Source organism: Notolabrus celidotus, chromosome 11, assembly GCF_009762535.1.
Source record: "Notolabrus celidotus isolate fNotCel1 chromosome 11, fNotCel1.pri, whole genome shotgun sequence".
In the NCBI taxonomy this organism is placed as follows: Eukaryota; Metazoa; Chordata; class Actinopteri; order Labriformes; family Labridae; genus Notolabrus; species Notolabrus celidotus.
This window is the reverse complement of record NC_048282.1, coordinates 1,983,322-1,999,707: the sequence shown is the minus strand read 5'-3', so window position 1 is coordinate 1,999,707 and position 16,386 is coordinate 1,983,322. Positions and strand designations below refer to the sequence as shown.

Genomic DNA, 16,386 nt, shown 5'->3' with positions numbered 1-16,386 from the left:
TAACAGCCTGAAGCCGATTCCTGCCGCCAGACATTTCTGTAATCACTCGTTTCACATACCACCCATCAGCTTCTCAGAGCAAGCACAAACCTACACTTTCCCTGGAGATGAAATATGTGCCAGGCTTCTAAATAAAGCCATAACCTAGATATTATATAACGCACACAGAGGATGTACAGTGGATGGTAAATATAGAACAAACTAGCAGACGCATTGAGTATTTAAAGCTGGAGCTCTGAAGATTCATGAAACCTGGATGTTTCCCTTTTCTTCTCTCAACTACAGATGAATTAAAGTCTGATGATGCTCCTCTGTTTCCATCTACAGTTACATCCAAACTCTAACTATAGAAAGGTAATGACTTTAAAAAACGGACTCTTTGTTAGGCAGCTTAAGACACCAATCAGCAGCAGAGACATTTACTAAGTTACATCATCATTTTCTGAATTGTGTCCTAAGCATAGACTGTAAATAAAAATGGACAGTGTTGCTCCGCCTCTTCCCGTTGTACGGTTCTGAAGCCAAAAAATCCCTCTCCTGGGCGCAGCCATTGTGCAGCCAGAGCCTGTGAAGCCTTTGTAATAAGCTCCGCCCTACAGCGTGACACACAAGACGCTGTGTGTCCTTTGAAGTTTCGTTCTACGGCGGCTGTGAATCAAAGGAAACCCGGAAGTAAAACCCCGTTTTTTAAACTCTAATAACTAACGAAAAATAAACTTTTCAGAAAAAAGAGGCCTTGAACACAAAACAGTCAAATAATAACTACATATCACCACAGCATACGGATGGGAGAAACATTCGTACGACGTGTATTTATTTTTTAAAGTTTGACTGCAGCCCCATTCAAATGAATGGGGGAGACAGATTTTTTGACCTATACTGCAGCCAGCCACCAGGGGGCAGTCACACTGCTGAAAGCCTCACCACCAGGGCCGTATCCGGCACGCTTGGTCCTAAGTAGGGATGCTCCGATCGACCGGCCACCGATCATTATCGGACGATTTCTGTGACAAAGTATGTGATCGGTGTATGCCGATCAATGCCTCTCATTGCCGATCACAAAAAACGATCACCTGTAGCTCATACTTTGCAGCCTGAAGAGGACCTGTGTGTAGTGTGCCCCCTCCCCCTTTCCTTCACACTGCGCAGGCGCACAGCGGCAAACCACAACAAACATGTCTGCCGTGTGGAACTTTTACACAGTCTGTGAAAGTGATGTAAAGTTTGCATCCTGCAACACATGCGACGAAAAAATACCTCGCAGGGGAAGCACGTTAAAAAAGCTTCAACACTACCAATTTAATAAGACATTTAAAGAACAAACACTTGGTGGAGTATGGTGAGTTTTTGAGACTCTCGGCAGTGAATGAAAAGAAGACAGCCGGAGCAGCATCAGTCAGACGGCAGCTAACACAGCCCACGGTGGCAACACTCGTCTGTATGAGCGTGACAGTCAGAAGGCTAAGCAAATAACCCCAAAAATAATTGAATTCATCGGGCTAGATGAGCCTTTCTCAGAGGTGGAAGACACCGGGTTCTGCCGACTGCTCTCTCACTTTGAGCCCCGCTACGTGCCACCGGGACGTAAATAATTCACAGACGTAGCGCTGTCAGAGCTCCACCAGACAGTGTACTCTCACATCAAACGTCTCCCTAAAGAAGGAATCCCATTCTCTGTAAGTTTCACGAGTTTCAAACGTGGCATATTCAGAAAGACAAACTTGAGATATATTGTCTTTTATTTATTGGACTTTCTGCACTATTTAGCCTGTTGAGAGCCTTACAGCTGGGGTTGGCAGTCTCGGAAAACTAGCATGAATTTGAATGTAGCATTTCCTCAGGACTCCGTCTAACCCCTCCCCTCCTCCCTCAGAGCTCCTCCAAAACGACGCCCCTCCCCCCCGCTCACATGCACGAGCGCCGCTGACTTGCGACCATATGATGGTGACTGATTCAAAACCGGTCCTCACCAAAACATTATCATAGTGAAAGTTAAAAACACAAACAAACATGGCTGCTGTTAGCACTCACAACTGTCATTCTAGCATTATCCAGTTGTACTGGTGACACGATATCAGGAGAAAAGTTATAACACATATATAAAACTGTACCCTGATCTGGACTACAGTCCTGAGCAAAGCACCTCATCGGGTCAGAGGGGACAGGCCCGAGGTGGAGCGAGAGGGGCAGTCAGTAGAGTCAGGGGAAGCAGAGGCAGGAGACGGAGACTCGGAGTGCATGCCGGGGAAATGTACGCGCAGGAGGCGTGCAGAACGGCAGGACGGGATTTGAATGGTTTAAAATTTTGGGTCCCAAAAAACGGTGATTGGTTGGTGTTTTCCCAGGTTTACTCCGGCTGTAGATAGCAGCTTTTCTTCGCTCTTTTTTAAGAGCACATTATGTATTGATTACCATCAGGACATAAAGATCATTTTAACCAGTATAACAAAAAGTGGATCTAAATCTGACTACCAACCCCAGCTTTAATGTTTTCAATCTGTTAAAGATTGGGTTACTGATAGCAGATACATTTAAGTGTCTCTCAGTTGTCCTTTTGATAGAATAGTTGCTGCATTGTGCCTGCAAGGTTTTTGTATTTTTTCTCTTGAAGAAGTCAGTAAAAATATGTTTTTTTCTAATTAAGGTGATTTTATGGTTCCTTTTTTTCCCAGATGATGTAGCACTCACCATAACTAAATAGAAAAATGTACAGAAAGTCCATGTGATCAGTATCAGTGATCGGCAGTGATCGGCACTCATGGCTGATCAGTATAGGAATCAGCAGCATAAAACCTGATTGGAGCATCCCTAGTCCTAAGTGACAGATATCTGAGAGTAACTACAAGCGACGTGTTAAACATGAGGGAACAACATGACGATGTACCAAAAAACAGCTTCCACTTCAAAATAAACTCAATCTCTAATCTCTGTAAACCCTGAGCAGTCAGCCTATGTCACTGCGGTTTATCTACCAATCAGACACGGTCAGCATTGCAGGCCCTGACCCAAGAAAGTCCCGGGACCTTTGAAAAGTACTACCCCCCTAGCAGGGGCTTTTTAGGGGGGAGATTATCTACCCCTGCAATAAATCTAGCCCCTGGGTCCACCGGTCGAAAGTAGTTCCGGGGTAAAGTTCCTCCGATCAAAAAAACGCCTCAAGACTGACCTCTGAAAATTAAGATTAGAACAAAGGAATTAAAGGTGACATATCATGCAAAATTGACTTTTTAATGGTTCTCTACCTGAAATATGTGTCCCTGGCATGTCTACAAACCCCCCGAGAATGAAAAAAATCCATTCTGCCCCTGTTCTGATTTCTCCACCTTTCTGTAAATGTGTGTGAAACCAGCCGTTTCAGACTTCAGTGTTTTTGTTACGTCACAACAATATCCGGTCTGTCACGGAGTCAGAGCTCGGAGCTTGTTCAGCCCATAGACTGTATAAAATAATACTGAATCCCTCCTCTGTTTTTCATTACCTGCACAAATGTGTGCTCACAAGGAGATTAGGAGGGAGGCATGCTAGTTGTAGGCTGTCTTAATAAAGACAAAGGTCGGTTTTACTCCCCACGTCTGCAGATTTGAAGATCTAGTGGATGATTTTTATTTGTCATGGATAAGTGCTAGTGCTAGTTAGCATAGCTAAATAGCTACATGTTCATAGCTGTAGCTGTAGCTGTAGCTGTGTACCAAGACACACGTCGACATACTGACAAATAAAACAACAAGAAACACAGAATCTGTGACCAATCCTTCATAAAAGGTCCTGCTGCCTTTCTGGCAGAGGTCGGTTTTACTCCCCACGTCTGCAGATTTGAAGATCTAGTGGATGATTTTTATTTATCATGGATAAGTGCTAGCGCTAGTTGGCATAGCCACATAGCTACATGTTCGTAGCTGTGTACCAAGACACACGTCTACATACTGACAAATAAAACAACAAGAAACACTAAATCTGTGACCAATGGTTCAGAAAGGTCCTGCTGCAGGCACCTCTCCATCAGGATCAGATTCAGAGGGTTGAAGTAACGTGATCTCTGAGCAGCCGTGTATATTCAGCCAACATGTAAACATTAGATCAACGTGCTGGAGAGCCGAGGCACATCCACTTCCTGAGGGGGCGTGGTCAGAGAGAAAACAGAGTGTTCTGATGAGGAATGAAGAAGAGGACTTTTCAGGCAGACCAAAATCTGATTTCAAAGTGTTTTTTTGAGCATAAACTTTAAAGACATGTTTTGGGGACCTCTTAGACCAATATATATTGATGAAAAAAGCGTGATATGTCACCTTTAATCATTTACAATTTGGAAAACTGGGTACTATCTTCATTTGAGACATAGAGATATCTCCCCAATGTTCTTGATTGGGAATGGATACAACACATGTGATGAGTGATCAATTAGAGCCTCCAGCTGCTCCCTCCGTCATCACGGAGACAGACAGCAGGTGTTTGTAACGACTCCTCCAATCAGGACGGATGACTGAGCACGAAAAGAAAGGAGGAGGATGTGTTGTGCTGCGTGCTTTTAGAGATCTGGATATCATCTCCACTTCGCTGGCGTTATTTGTTTACCAGGGTGAATGCAGAAGATAATTTCCTGTCAGGCGATGTGACGGGCAGGACAGAGTTTGAAATTGAGTTGACTTGTTCCACAAAGAAACAGCTGGATGAGCCGCTGCACCCTGCCAGGACTCGTTGGCACAGATATGATTTGGTTGGCTGGTTGATGTCTACACACACTCGCTCTCTCACACACCACCAGGGCAGATTAATGGCATACTTTACAGTGTGTTTTGTTGGCAGAGGAGAGAGGTTCCAGCTGTGGAATCTAGGCCAGAGTAACTCACACTGCACTCACTTTTACAGATAGAAAAGAGCAACTGATGGCAGGAAGGTGATGAAAACAAGTCACTTTCAGTTTCCTGACACAACCTGGAACTATGATGAATCTGCTCCTTGTGAATAAATCACATTCAGGTGAGTCAGGCTTTCATTGCACTTCAAAGGTTTGACCAAATACGGGTTATCTGGTCAGAAAACCTGCAGCTCCATCTCATTAAGTGGGAACAGGATTTGTTATCTCTTTGACACACAGCTCTCCTCTCCTATTGGCTACCGATGGAGCTGCCAAACCAATCAGAAGACAAACGGTCTCGAACCACAGCATGAGGGCAGAATCTCTCTGATGATGACAATGAGTAATGACAGGGCTGAGAGTGTGGGAGTATTCATGTGTTTCAGGCCCACATAGTGAGGACATTTAGGACTTCACAAAGGACCTGGAATTTAGCATTGAGACAAAGAATCAGAATCAGGAGTTAAGTTGGATTATAGTTAAGAAATCAATTGCATTACATAACCTAACTGTAAGATGTGACCACCGGTGAATGTGTTAATGTCTTTTACTTGTTTAAGCATCAAGAAGAATTATTCAATGTCCCAAAATGTCTCATTGTTTTAGTATAGAGTTGAGTGTTAACATAAACTTAAACATTTTTAACAGCAGACTCAAGACCAACCTTTTTAGTCTCACTTTTAACTGAGTTTTATTCTCATGACAGTTTTATTTCACCTTAGTTAATTAATTTATTTATTATCTAGTTCAAATTTTTGTCACTTTTTAGTTTATTTATGTATTTATTTATTTTATTTTACTTCTTTATTTATTTTAAGTTTAACATCTAATTTTCTTTTAATGCTTTAATATTTTCGTGTTTTATTATCCTATAAATGTATTTTATTTTGGTGAGTTTCATTTCCTGTGTTGAGTTTTAAAATCTTATTTTACCTCCAGTGTTTCCTCATTAAGATATCATGAGAGTGTTTCCTCAGTTCGTTCAGAAACTTCTTTTTATTTTTTATTGATTTATTTATTTTATTTTTATTGTTATTATTATTATTGTTGCATATATTGTGTTCTTAACCTTAGGATTGTGGGGTGGGTTTGGGGCTGGGGCTGGGGTTAGGATTAGAATGGGGGGTCTTTTTATTTACATATATATACACACATATATATATCTTTTTTTTTAAATGTATTCTATTTTAAGTTGTTTTTTATGTACTGCACTTTGTGTTACAATGTCATTGTATGAAAAGCGCTTTATAAATAAAGTCTGATTGATTAATTGATTGATTGATTGATTGATTGATTGATTGATTGATTGATATAGTTTGACCTGTCTCCTTTAAGGCTGCTCTCGACCTGTGACTGAGTAACTTCATCTAAATCCTGATGTTATGTTCTGTTTTGGATTGCTGTGTCTTTAAATCAATCTTTAACTGCATGAGTTTAAAGCCTTCTGTGAGAGCCTTATGAATATTTTATTTAAATGTGTGGTTTATTATAAAGATGTTAATATTGAAATGTTTTGACCAAATATTTGAAATGTAATGGCTTGTATCTAAAATTTCAAGCTACTTCTACAAACACAACAACACTTTGGTAAACTAAACACTTGTTTTTGTGACTCATCAGCCTGTTTTCATACTGGTTACTAAAAGATGTCAAAAATAGCGGCGCCTGTTTGACTCAGTGGTTAAATCATGCACCCCATGCACAGACCTATAGTATAGAAGTGGGAGGCCTGAGTTTCAATCAATCTTTATTCATAAGCACCAAATCCCAACAAACGTTCTCCTCAGACTCTTTCCAAACAGAGCAGGTCTAGACCGTACTCTATGTTCTATTATTAACAAAGACCCAACGTCAAGACAGGATCAGATCCAGTCCCATCTTACAGACAGGACTCAGTCTGATCTCATCTTAATCCACCATGAGCAGAGCACTTTGCAGCATTTAGCAAGTTACAGTGGCAAGGACAAACTTCCTTTAACAGGCAGAAACCTCCAGCAGGACCAGACTCATGTTAGACACACATCTGCTGAGACCGTGTTGGAGAGAGGGATAGAGGGAGATGAAAAGGGGACAGGGCGTTCGCAGTGAGGAACCATATGCCCAAGATCAGGTCTGCTGAGTCAGTGAGCTCTATTAAATCCCTTCTGAAAACATACTTTTATCATAGAGCCTCTCTGGATTTTATCTTTATTAAGTTTTATTTTGTTTTATTTTGTTTAATTATATAAGTTTATTTTTAATTTTTTATTCAGTTTTATTTTATTTTCACCGTCTTAAGAAATATAATTTAAAATAATTGTATTCCTTTAGAGTTCTTTTAGGGGAATTATTTGTCTTTTAAAATGTTTTATTTCTTTATCTTGACTAGTGTGTTTTTATGAACTACCTGTTTTATTTTGCTGCCCATGTAAAGCACTTTGTAACTTGGTTTTTGAGTGCTCTATAAATAAAATTATTATTATTATTATTATTGTTATTATAATTAAGAGAGAGAGTTTGATTCTCCTTTTCTGCCTTTATCTCATGACATGTCCTTAGCTCTGTTCCTAGTGTCCTTTCCTCTAAATAAAAGCATTACAATCCCCAAACTAATCTAAAGTAAACATGAAGTTAGACCTGTCACAAACACTACAGTAAGTTAACACTTCATCAGTGTTATATTTAAATGTGAGTCTACCTGCCAGGGTTGAGTATGAAGCACTGATTTGAAAGTGTTTGGAGAAACACCTTCTGATGGACATTTACAGTTCCCCAATAGAAAGGTGATCTCATTAAACTCAGGTACCAGCTGTAGGAACACATTTAAAGCTCTTTCTAATTGCCAACCTTTAACGGGCCTTTCCTTGATTCTCTCTCTTTCTTTTATCACTCTCTCTCTGTCTCAATTACAGGACGGCAACACACACAGCCTGTGCTCTATCTCAGAGGCTCTTAATTAACGCTCTGACAATTACTGCCTGTGCTGCTGTTATGAGACAGACACAAAACAAAGGAGGAGGAGAGGAGATGAAAATGATTACTAGAGTCTTTAGAAACCAGACAGACGGACACACGGGGATGTGAGGCTAACAGACCACTTACAGATTTATTCAGTTTAAAGAAGACATTTTCAAAAAGCCCATCGCCCCCTCAGATCAGAAACACAGTCACCTTTTCTGATCTATATTTCTGTTGCCACCTCTGTGAAGGAGCTCAAACGAGCTTAAAGTCTAAAGCCAAAGATGTAAGCAGCTCCTTTGTTTGTATTTGTCAGAGCTGGTGGTCATAACTCCTCTGTAGTCGATAGACAATGTCCTCCTGCACTGATTTACTGCCTAATCCTCCCACAGCGCTCATTTCTCCTCTTGTCCTGAACTCATTTAGCCTTGCCCAACTTTCTCAGTGTCCAAAGGCTTTTAACTCGCAGTGAATTTATGTCTCCTCATGCTGGAAAATGCAACCAAAGGAAACGTCATCAGCCTCTTTGACTGATGATCAGCACAGCGCCTGCAGAATATGGGATCTGAGGAGAATTTGGGACATTTCTGCATCAGGGTCATCGTCTCATTCCAATGGTAAAACTCTGCAATTAATATACACTCAGCGGCCACTTTATTAGGTTCACCTTGCTAGTAAAAGGTTGGACCTCCTTTTGCCTTTAGAACTGCCTCAAATCTTCGTGGCATACTTTCAACAAGGTGTTGGAAACATCTATCAGAGCTGTTGATCCTTATTGACATGACAGCATCACACAGTTGCTGCAGATTCGTCGGGTGGACATCAATAATGCTTATCTCCCGATCCACCACATCCCAAAGGAGCTCTATTGGATTGAGATCTGGGGACTGTGGAGGCCATTGGAGTACAGTGAACTCATTGTCGTGTTCAAGAAACCAGTTTGAGATGATATGAGCTTTGTGACATGGTGTTTCTGCAGCCAGCCTCTAGTGGACGCTCGATGAACTGCAGTTTATAACACTTATGGCTTCATATTTAGGACCAGAAGTTGTAGCTTGGTCATCCTGGTTTTTTTTTTAAAGTCAATGTCACTTATGTTGAAACTTTGCTGTTGAAAATGCAAATAGAGGCTGTTTCTTGGCAAAAATGAAGACACAACCAAACTGCTGTCATCAGAGTAACACACAGCCAAATCCTGATTCTGTACTACAATGGAATATTTAACATCATCTTTTCCCAGAGACACAAACAGACATCTTTCCTGGGAAATGAGCCCAGTACTCACACCTGACTCATCTCTTGTCTCTGAGAGTTCACGGTAACACAACTCACCTGTGTGACGAGGCTCTTCAGCTCAGTCCTCTCCACCTCCCACGATGCCTTGGCCTTTGCAAACTGCTGCGTGAGTTCCTGAGAGCCTTGTCTCTCCTGTCGCAGCTCTCCGCTCAGATCCTGCAGCGACACCCTGAGGTCCGCCAAGGTGCTGCTCACTGCGCTGGACTACATAAACACAAGCAATGAACACATAAGTGTGTCTGTAGTGCACCTTTGTGTGTGTGTGTGTGTTTGTTCATCAGTGTGTGTCACTACCGACCTTGATAGTTGGGCTGAGTGGTTGTGCGTCTGCAGAAGCTCTCCTGTCAGTCTGGTGGGCGGGGCTTGTCAAGTTGTCCTCCTCTAGCAGCAGGTAGAGGTCCTTCAGGCTGTTCATCTGGAAGAAGCAGAGTCACCTGTCAATCACTTATCTATAGATAATTCAATACATTTATCTATAGATAACAAAATACATTTATCTACATATAATATAATACATATATTTATATATGATATAATATATTTATCTATATATAATATAATACATTTATCTATAGATAACAAAATACATTTATCTACATATAATGTGATACATATATCTATATATGATATAATTTATTTATCTATATATAATATAATACATTTATCTAAAGATAACAAAATACATGTATCTACATAAAATATAATACATATATTTATATATGATATAATATATTTATCTATATATAATATAATACATTTATCTATAGATAACAAAATACATTTATCTACATATAATGTGATACATATATCTATATATGATATAATTTATTTATCTATATATAATATAATACATTTATCTATATATTATATAATATATTTATTTATATATAATATAATATTTTTATCTATATATAATATAATACATTTATCTATATATAATATACATTTATCTATATATAATATAATACATTTATCTATATATAATATACATTTATCTATATATAATATACATTTATCTATCTATAGATAATATAATATATTTATTTATCTATATATAATATAATATATTTATCTATATATAATATAATATATTTATCTATATATAATATAATACATTTATCTATAGATAATATAATATATTTATCTATATATAATATATTTCTATATATATAATATAATGTATCTATCTATAGATAATATAATATATTTATCTATATATAATATAATATATTTATCTATATATAATGTAATATATTTATCTATATATAATATAATATATTTATCTATATATAATATAATACATTTATCTATATATAATATAATATATTTATCTATATATATTATAATATATTTATCAATATATACTATAATATATTTATCTATATATAATATAATATATTTATCTATTTATAATATATTTATCTATATAATATAATACATTTATCTATATATAATATAATATATTTATCTATATATAATATATTTATCTATATATAATATAATACATTTATCTATATATAATATAATATATTTATCTATATATAATATAATATATTTATCTATATATAATATATTTATCTATATATAATATAATACATTTATCTATATATAATATAATATATTTATCTATATATAATATAATACATTTATCTATATATAATATAATACATTTATCTATATATAATATATTTATCTATATATAATATATATGTATCTATATATAATATACATGTATCTATATATAATATAATATAATATATTGACCTATATATAATATAATACATTTATCTATATATAATATAATATATTTATCTATATATAATATAATACATTTATCTATATATAATATAATATATTTATCTATATATAATATAATGTATCTATCTATAGATAACATAATATTTATTTGTTTTAATTCAATAAAATAATAATATAATTTGAAGGTATAAAATTAATCTCATTTTGCCTGTGATGTTGAATTTGAGATTATATCATTTCAGCATTTCCAGCAATGAAGGCAGATATTAATTTAAATCATGACTTAAATAAAAAGATGGATACTGAGTTCACTCTTTTCCTTTCCACACTCATACCTCCAGAATATCTTTCCACTCTGCATCTTTCTTACAGCCCAGCCTCCACTGTTTGAGGAAGCAGCGCAGCTTGAGGCTGAGCAGTAACAAGGCCTGTTTGAGGTGCTGAGACTCCTGGACCAGCAGAGTCCTCTCCTGGCTCCACAGCTTTTGATGAAGGCGAGCCTGGAGGCCCAAACTCTGCAGCTGGAAGTCCCTGCGGAGCAGAGCCTTCTGGTGATCCTCCTGGAGCTGACAGAGAGAGAGAAATCAGGGTGAATCTAAGGCTAAAACTATTTTTGTTTGCTTGTGATGAGTCAAACAGGATCATTTCTAAGTGTCCTCAAACAAAACCTGTGCTGAAGGTTTTATGTGTTCACAATGCAAGAAATTCAGAAAATAGGTCACGGTGTGTTCTTTGAGACCAAAAATAGGAATATTGTCAAGTACAGCAGATGATGGATACATCCAAACTCTTAGCTTCAAAGACTTCAGCATGTCTTTGCTCTGGTTTGTAAGATTAGCTTGGTTTGCAGGCCGTCTGTCATGTTATAGACTCTTGTAGTCATTCTTTTGTTTTCATTATCATCTTGGAGTGTGTTCTGAGTTTGTGTTTTGTTTGGGGTGGTTTCAGGGTTTTCGAGGGAAGTGTTTGTGTCTAACTGTCAAATTCCACCAGGTCCGTGTCCGGTCTGTCCCTGATCCGCTGCAGTCCTGCTCCCAGCTCTCTCGTCTGTCAACACCCACCGGTTGTGTTTTCAGAACGCAGCACTGAGCAGGACCTCCGGGACAGCCGGAGTCATGTGACCGAGGTTTTCCTGCAGTAATCACTGAATCAAGGATTCTCCTCCTCCTCCTCTCCTCATCCATGTTGTCTTTCTGGTCCTCTGAAAACCTCTGACCTGTTGACTCCAGGCCTGGCTCCGCTCATCATGACTTTGGTTTGTTGTTGTAGTTAAGTGAAATACGATCTGGTGATAACACAGAGTGTTTTATTCTGAAAATTAACCGGATGTTTTCATTTTGTTTTGGTGAAACCTGACTTCCTGTCCCGCTCCATCTGCTCTGTTGAGATTGATGCGTCGTGCATCTGGCAAAAGTAGAAGTCTTGTGTATCTGATCCAGAGGGCTCTGACCTGCTGGATCAGAGACGCAGCTGGAACACAACTGAGCAGATCCAGAGGAAGTTAACACATTGACTAGAATAGAAACCTATCAGATCCAGTGCCGTGACGGATCAGAGACGGACCGGAGACAGATCTGGTGGAAGTCCTGTGTTAAGTTTCAGTGCTGCAGTATCTGGTGGAGGGTTGTGTGCAGGTCTCTACACTGATTAGGCCCAGGTGTCTCTCATTAGTGCCAATCAGCAGCTGCTCTTCAGCTCCAGCTCCGGCTCCTGAAGGCCTGCTTCCTCTGTGCTACAAGGCTCTATCAGTCATGAGCTTCTAGAAGTATTCTCAACCAATGTCTGGACCAACCCAGTGTGTCTGTGTGAAGTTGGCGGTTTTGTTCAAGTGGAGTGTCTTAGATGTGTTTTCTTAACAGTAACTCTGCAAACTGACCTGTGTTAGCATGAGAGCAGTGTCTCTCTGAGCCTGCCTCTCCTCCTCCAGCTCCTCCTGAGGTCTCCGACTGAACTCCTCTTCCTCCGACAGCTGAGCCGCCAGGAGGTCATCGGCGGGCTGGTGGAGAGAAGAGGAGACAGAATTGAGTATGAGTGGGTGAATAATCGGAGAGCGGAGAGTAAAAGAAGAGCGAAATGTGAGAAAGAAGAAGTAGGAAGGAAACAAGGAGAGAAGTAGGCAGAGATGGAAAAGAAATGAAAGCTGAAACAACAAGGAAGCAACGAAGGAGATCTGGGTTGGTGCGTGCTTTTTAAAATCAAATTATAGACTTTTTAAGACCCAGACAAAGAATGATTAATTGCGTTTTTGCACAGATGAACAAATATTAAAACAATGTTGGAATTGTTAACCATTTATCTCAACTTAGAAAACTTTGTGCATATCTTGCAAGTCACCTCAAGTCGTTGCCCCTGTAAACCATACTCTGTTTATTTCACTGTGAGGCCACATTTCCTTGACCTTGCATTTTTGCACGCTCTGTTCCTCCCTCTGTTTGCAGTAGGTGAATGCCTTTATATTATGTATTCTACATGCCATGGAGTGTGACATGAACAAGCAAACCTCAAAGAGAACAAAGCAGAATCATTGCACTGTCAATTTGATAAAGTAAGACACAGTTGACACCCACAGGACTCTGGAGAGAGAGCGTAAGGAAAGGAGGGAGGGAAGAGAGCGTAACATGGAAATGGAAAAAAGAGAGACACTTCCAGAAAGAACATGACGATGCAGTTTTGTGCTGGAACACCCTTTAAATCACACCTCAGCTGCTGCAGGATACAGTACGACCGCACACACAGACCTCCTCTCATGCGCTCTCTCACGCCTCATTTAGCCGCTGAGTGAGTGCGAGCCATCGACCCGCTGCTGTACCACTAATGTCCTCTTTCACTCTCCACTGGGCTCGGCCTCCGCCCCACCCTGCACCCGGAACACGACCTCGCTCCTCAGAGCCTCCAGGGTCTCCCAGAAAAACTACTCAGACCTCTGTTTCATAACCACGCCAGGAACGCTGAACATGTCAGGTGCTGAGTCTAAACAAATAAAGGACATTAGCAACCTGAGAGCGGATATGTGAAGTGATAACACCTCTCATCTGTGTTTTTGCTCCAGGATAGAGTGGTGGAATACAGTGGAAGGCATCACACCACGGCTGTTCTGAATACCTTAGACCAGGGCGTCAAATGAGCAACGGCCAAGCGCCAATGGCGTGTAAAAAAATTAGCTTGCCGTGTAAAACAAAAACACACACCCGCCAGTGGCCGATGGAAAATGTTGTATTGCATGTGAGGTTTTGTTTTCATACTTTCGCCCATTTCTGCAGACTGTCAGTACTTGTGTTGTGATTTGGTACATTGGGAACGGCGTGACGTCAGCTACTGGAGTTCTATTCATTCCCTTTGCTTGAAGAAGCACAGCAAGAAGAGCGTTTGGAGGAAGATGTGGCGACACATTCCCAACGTGAAGCCACCACAAACAAAAAGGATAAACAAAGAGGCAGGAGACGAAGACAGTTAAACTGAGTGATGTCACTATGCGACCCCCCCCATGGGGTCCCAACCCACACTTTGGGAACAACTGCCTTAGACTAATAAACTGAGCCCGGCTTACCTGCTGGACACATTCAAAGTATATGTCAGCTTTTCTTCTCAAAATTGTATTTTGCCTTTTTTTTCAATGTTTCAACTTTAATCAGGAAGTTGTATTTCAACTACGCTCAAATGTTAACATTTTTCTGGAGGTTCCAGATCATAAAAAAATAAAAGGTCCTCTTCTAGTTCTCTTTCCCCTGACTGCTCCTTACTTAATGCCCCATAAAACCTCAACACTGAAGGTGCTGGCAGATGTGTTTATGGATTCTGGACGGAGCAGAGCTCACTGTTTCTCTCTGCTTCAAGTCTTTTTGCTCGATACGATCGTCAACTCCTGGCTCTTGTTTACATTTAACAAACAGACATGAGAGCGGCACCTCTGTTCTCACCTTACTGCCTGCAAAAATAAATATGTGTGCTTATTTCTCCAAAAGTCTCACAGCATCTAAACACTGGGCTGGATTTAGAATCTGATTATCCTGAAAAACAATAGAGGCTGGAAGCTGAGCTGAATAGATCGCTGCTTTAGTCAAAGTATAAAGATGAAAAATGCCTTTGAGCACCTCGAAACTACGTAGATGATGTTTTACATCTTGATTTAAACTGTGTGGATGATCATTTACATCTTGATTTAAACTATGTAGATGATCATTTACATCTTGATTTAAACTATGTGGATGATCATTTACATGCCCCTGTTCTGATTTCTCCACCTTTCTGTAAATGTGTGCTGAAACCATCCGTTTCCATGTTTTTGTTACGTAACAACAATATCCGGTCTGTCACGGAGTCAGAGCTCAGAGCTTGTTCAGCCCATAGACTGTATAAAATAATACTGAATCCCTCCTCCGTTTTTCATTACCTGCACAAATGTGTGCTAACAAGGAGCTTAGGAGGGAGGCATGCTAGTTGTAGGCTGTCTTAATAAACACAAAGGTCGGTTTTACTCCCCACGTCTGCAGATTTGAAGATCTAGTGGATGATTTTTATTTATCATGGATAAGTGCTAGCGCTAGTTAGCATAGCTACATAGCTACATGTCGTAGCTGTAGCTGTGTACCAAGACACACGTCGACATACTGATAAATAAAACAACAAGAAACACTAAATCTGTGACCAATCCTTCAGAAAGGTCCTGCTGCCTTTCTGGTAGAGGTCGGTTTTACTCCCCACGTCTGCAGATTTGAAGATCTAGTGGATGATTTTTATTTATCATGGATAAGTGCTAGCGCTAGTTAGCATAGCTACATAGCTACATGTCGTAGCTGTAGCTGTGTACCAAGACACACGTCGACATACTGATAAATAAAACAACAAGAAACACTAAATCTGTGACCAATCCTTCAGAAAGGTCCTGCTGCCTTTCTGGTAGAGGTCGGTTTTACTCCCCACGTCTGCAGATTTGAAGATCTAGTGGATGATTTTTATTTGTCATGGATAAGTGCTAGCGCTAATTAGCATAGCCACATAGCTACATGTTCATACCTGTAGCTGTAGCTGTGTACCAAGACACACGTCTACATACTGACAAATAAAACAACAAGAAACACTAAATCTGTGACCAATCCTTCAGAAAGGTCCTGCTGCCTTTCTGGCAGAGGTCGGTTTTACTCCCCACGTCTGCAGATTTGAAGATCTAGTGGATGATTTTTATTTATCATGGCTAAGTGCTAGCGCTAGTTAGCATAGCCACATAGCTACATGTTTGTAGCTGTGTACCAAGACACACGTCGACATACTGACAAATAAAACGACAAGAAACACTAAATCTGTGACCAATGGTTCAGAAAGGTCCTGCTGCAGGCGCCTCTCCTTCAGGATCAGATTCTGGATCAGATTCAGAGGGTTGAAGTAACGTGATCTCTGAGCAGCCGTGTATATTCAGCCAACATGTAAACATTAGATCAACGTGCTGGACAGACGAGGCCACATCCACTTCCTGAGGGGGCGTGGTCAGAGAGAAAACAGACTGTTCTGAGGAGGACTGAGGGTTTTTCAGGCAGACCAAAATC

General features: G+C 39.6%; 1 protein-coding gene across 3 annotated transcripts in view; it reads right to left on the bottom strand.

Annotated features, from left to right (window-relative positions):
• The window catches only part of soga1 (suppressor of glucose, autophagy associated 1), a 187,879-nt gene that overhangs the window by 29,221 nt on the left and 142,272 nt on the right, over positions 1-16,386 (bottom strand). For all 3 annotated transcript variants that reach the window (XM_034696867.1, XM_034696865.1, XM_034696866.1), the window contains 4 exons: positions 12,723-12,842; positions 11,182-11,412; positions 9,387-9,503; positions 9,125-9,292 (listed from right to left, as the gene is read on the bottom strand). In XM_034696867.1, coding sequence (XP_034552758.1) covers positions 9,125-9,292; positions 9,387-9,503; positions 11,182-11,412; positions 12,723-12,842 — 636 coding nt within the window. The remainder of the gene's footprint in view (positions 1-9,124; positions 9,293-9,386; positions 9,504-11,181; positions 11,413-12,722; positions 12,843-16,386) is intronic.